The 3,811-nt window shown below is 35.1% G+C and overlaps 1 protein-coding gene across 13 annotated transcripts in view; it reads left to right on the top strand.

The window, feature by feature from the left end:
- The window catches only part of EVI5 (ecotropic viral integration site 5), a 241,745-nt gene that overhangs the window by 212,223 nt on the left and 25,711 nt on the right, over window positions 1–3,811 (top strand). For all 13 annotated transcript variants that reach the window (XM_037744143.1, XM_017544163.2, XM_037744144.1 and 10 more), the window contains one exon: window positions 1,931–2,026. In XM_037744143.1, the coding sequence (XP_037600071.1) occupies window positions 1,931–2,026 (96 nt within the window). The remainder of the gene's footprint in view (window positions 1–1,930; window positions 2,027–3,811) is intronic.

Raw genomic sequence — 3,811 nt, 5'->3', positions numbered from 1 at the left:
AAAAAGAAGCTGTAGTTGGCCTTTTATGTCTATGCAAACATTAGTTACACTAAACCACTGCAGCAGGCCATATTCTAGTAAAAGGTTTTTAAGACAGATTGCCAAGAGAAAGAGAACAAAGCAAAACAAACAAAACAAGGAGTTTATAGGAATAAGTTGATGAAAGGATTTGAAGGACAAACTAAGGGTAGTTAGAGATGCAGTTTGGGTAGGAAAGACTGTTAACATAGGACTGCAGTCTTGTTGGAAAGATGCTTGGCTCTTGTTTTTTTTAGATGGATTTTTGCCCTTGTTGCCCAGGCTGAAGTGCAGTGACATGTTCTCGACTCACTGCAACCTCCGCCTCCCAGGTTCAAGAGATTCTTCTGCCCCACCCTCCTGAGTAGCTGGGATTACAGGTGCACACCACCACACCCAGCTAATTTTTTGTATTTTTAGTAGAGACGGGGTTTCATCATGTTGGCCAGGCTGGTCTCGAACTTGTGACCTTAAGTGATTCACCCGCCTTGGCCTCTCAAAGTGCTGGGATTACAGGTATGAGCCACCATGCCCTGTCTATTGCTAGAACAGTTCTATTTGGTACTTCCTGCCGAGGATGTTAGTGAATAGTATGTAGGATGAAGGTGGAGGGTGGACGTGACTTCAGTCAGAGAACTAAACCAGAGGATGTTCAAGGTCCCTTCTGACTATGATTTTAAAGATAGGAGGAATCTCCACATTGACAAATACTTTTCAGAGCAACCCATTACTCTCAGGGTAATTGTAAGACACGTTTTAAAACCTGCTTTTTAAAAAACCTATGAATACTTGGATAGTACTAAGGTAACTTTTACAGGGACTTCAAAGCTCTCTAAAGTCAGAATGTGTATCTTTCTGTTCTATATGTGTTGATATTAAATGATCTCCAAGTTGTATTATTGAGAGAGAATAGCAAAGTACAGAATAGCATACCTGCTGTCTGTAGTACGGATAAATATGTGCGTGCATGTATTCATTTATGTTTGATTATATATGTGTAAAATATCATGGAAAGACTACACCAGAAAACTATTAACAATGGTTGTCTCCATGCAAGGAAACTGGGTGATTGGCAACTGTTAAAATAAGCCCATAGTCTTTTGGTATGAGAAGTTACTCAGTAGTTTCAGTAGAAGGCTCCAGATCAGAGCTGCTTAACATTTTAAGCATCGACACATGGTTTCCTAATTATAAATAATCTGGAGACATCAAAAACAGTTCTAGTTTCACTGTTTAATAAGCTCTTTATCTGAAAAATAATTTATATTTGTTTTCAGGTAATATAAGAAAAAGTTTGTCTCTTTACCAATCTATATCCCTAGAAAATAGTCCCAACACTCATCTGAAACAAAAGAATCAGAAGCAGCTTTTAATCAGCTATGTCTGAGACTTCCAATCCACATTGAGAGCTAATTAAACAGAGGAGACTCAAAGCTGTCTTCCCCCTTTTAGAGTGATTTGGACAACTTTTTCTTTTTTTCCCCTTTTCTGTTCCCCAAGCAAAAGCAGATTCCCAATGAAGCTGTGGGAAGCTTGCCATCTTCTTGACTAAGTATTGAATCTTACGGTGTGAATAGAGAATCATCTCCTCTCAAAATAACTAGATAAATGGCTTTGAAACTCTATGATAATTTTTTCATCCGTACAACCATTCAGTTACTGATTTCTGAGACTCCTTCAAAAGATATATTTTACAAATTATATTTATTGTAAACCTTTATTAAGCATTTTTAAAGAAATTCAGCATAGTTTACTATGAATTGTTTGTCAGAGGTAGTTTGAGAATGGATTTGTGCAGAATTCAGCTGATTAAAGAGTACGTTCCTGTGGTTTTCCTATATCTTGAAATATTTGAGTACATGCTATGAAAAATTGCCTCTTGTTTTTGCTTTGTTGTTTTGCCACAAAACAGAAAGAAGAAGGAAAGTTTCAAGGACAGCTTAACAAGTCTGATTCTAACCAGTATATTAGGGAACTGAAAGATCAGATAGCAGAGCTGAATCATGAGGTAAGTGATAAATTTTGATCTTCACTTATTTCTTTCTTCCTTCCTCTGTATTGTAACAACACTTGATTACTGGTTATAAGACTGACTCATGCTGAATATCTTCTATGAATTATTGGTTATAATAATATTTTTGAAGATTGTCTTCTTTTTGGCAAGATCTTCTATTCTAATATTGGTGATTTATTTACCTTTAACCTCGTTAACATGACCTAAAATGATCAATTAATATTTTCCTGGCAAATATTTTATTTTTTTTATTATGGTATAAAAACTCTTGATAGTTTACATAGATGTCAAAGTTACTTCAACTAAACTAAAATGTTGCTTATACCTATAGAATAGATTTGTGGTATTTACCGTTGCATGCAGAGGGAAGTCTTTTCACTCTTGTCTTCTTTCCCCCTCATGGTGGTATTACTGAGATTGCAAAAAAGGATACTTGCCTAATATCAGTTAACAGATTTCTTAGTATCTGAATGCTTTTTAAACTGGCACTACCTTGAATCTGTGAGATTCAACTCACAAAATTTTCAGTTTTGCTAAATACTGTACTGAGTAATTTAAACTAATATGTTTTGATTAAAGAGATACTTGCTGTTAATGTGTCTCTAGGTCAATTTTCTTGTCCTTTATTTTCTATTCTAATGATAATATTTGGCTAAACACTAATGAAATACTGTATTTCTTGTGTTACGTTATTTATAAAGTAATGTTTATTCACATTGATGAGACTTGAGAGGGTAATATAACCTTCATTCATTTAAAAAGAAGAAAAAGAAAGAAAGAAAAAAGGAAACTCATTTTGAACACTAAATGAATTTAAACCTCAAAGGAAAAAGTTTAGACATTACCCTTTCCTGGTATTACACCCTTCAGTTAAAGTCTGTGCTTTGGGTAATACCTCCTGGAGGTAGTTAGTCAAAGAGTAAATTCTAAATGAAGGAGAAACAAAGCATAAACAAAAACAGTAAATCTTAGATATGGCTCAGTTTAATTTGTTTTGAAATTTGGTGGATCATTCCTGTAAATATTAATTTCCAGCCATGATAACATTTGAGGGATTCAGCATCTTACATATAATCTTTACCTATTTGTATTTATTTCTTACAGTCTTTTTAAATCGATAGCCATAGTGTGAAAGAACAAGTTATACATAAGTGTGTTCTAGAAGTCTTTATTCTTTTGAGAACCTTAGGAATTATTTATGTTCAAAAGGTGTTCTCAAAGGAAATTGTGACTAAAATAAAGCAACCTCCTGTTTTAAAATTTTGACATCTCATGATAAGGAAGCTTTAATGTTGCTGAAACAAGAAAGTTACATATAGATTGGCTTTATTTCTAAAACTAATCTAAAAATCAGTCAACAAACATTAATTTTCCCTTGGCATATGCTTTGACTAAAAATAAGGATATTCTGGCTGGGCATGGTGGCCCACACGTGTAATCCTAGCACTTTGGGAGGCTGAGGCAGGCGGATCACTTCAGGTCAGGAATTTGAGACCAGCCTGGCCAATATGGTGAAACCCTGTCTCTACTAAAAATACAAAAATTAGCCAGGCATGGTTGTGTGTGCCTGTAATCCCAGCTACTGAGGAGGCTGAGGCAGGACAATCACTTGAACCTGTGAGGCGGAGTTTGCAGTGAGCCAAGATCACACCACTGCATTCCAGGTGACACACTGGGACTCTCATAAACAAACAAACAAACTCACTCATTAGGACTGCCAGAAAATAACTCACATGAAGTTTAACTTTAATGTCAGTTTTTGTTTTTTTTTTTTTTTTT

This window comes from Cebus imitator, unplaced genomic scaffold (genome assembly GCF_001604975.1).
Source record: "Cebus imitator isolate Cc_AM_T3 unplaced genomic scaffold, Cebus_imitator-1.0 Scaffold166, whole genome shotgun sequence".
Lineage (NCBI taxonomy): Eukaryota > Metazoa > Chordata > Mammalia > Primates > Cebidae > Cebus > Cebus imitator.
This window is presented reverse-complemented; position numbering and strand designations above follow the sequence as displayed.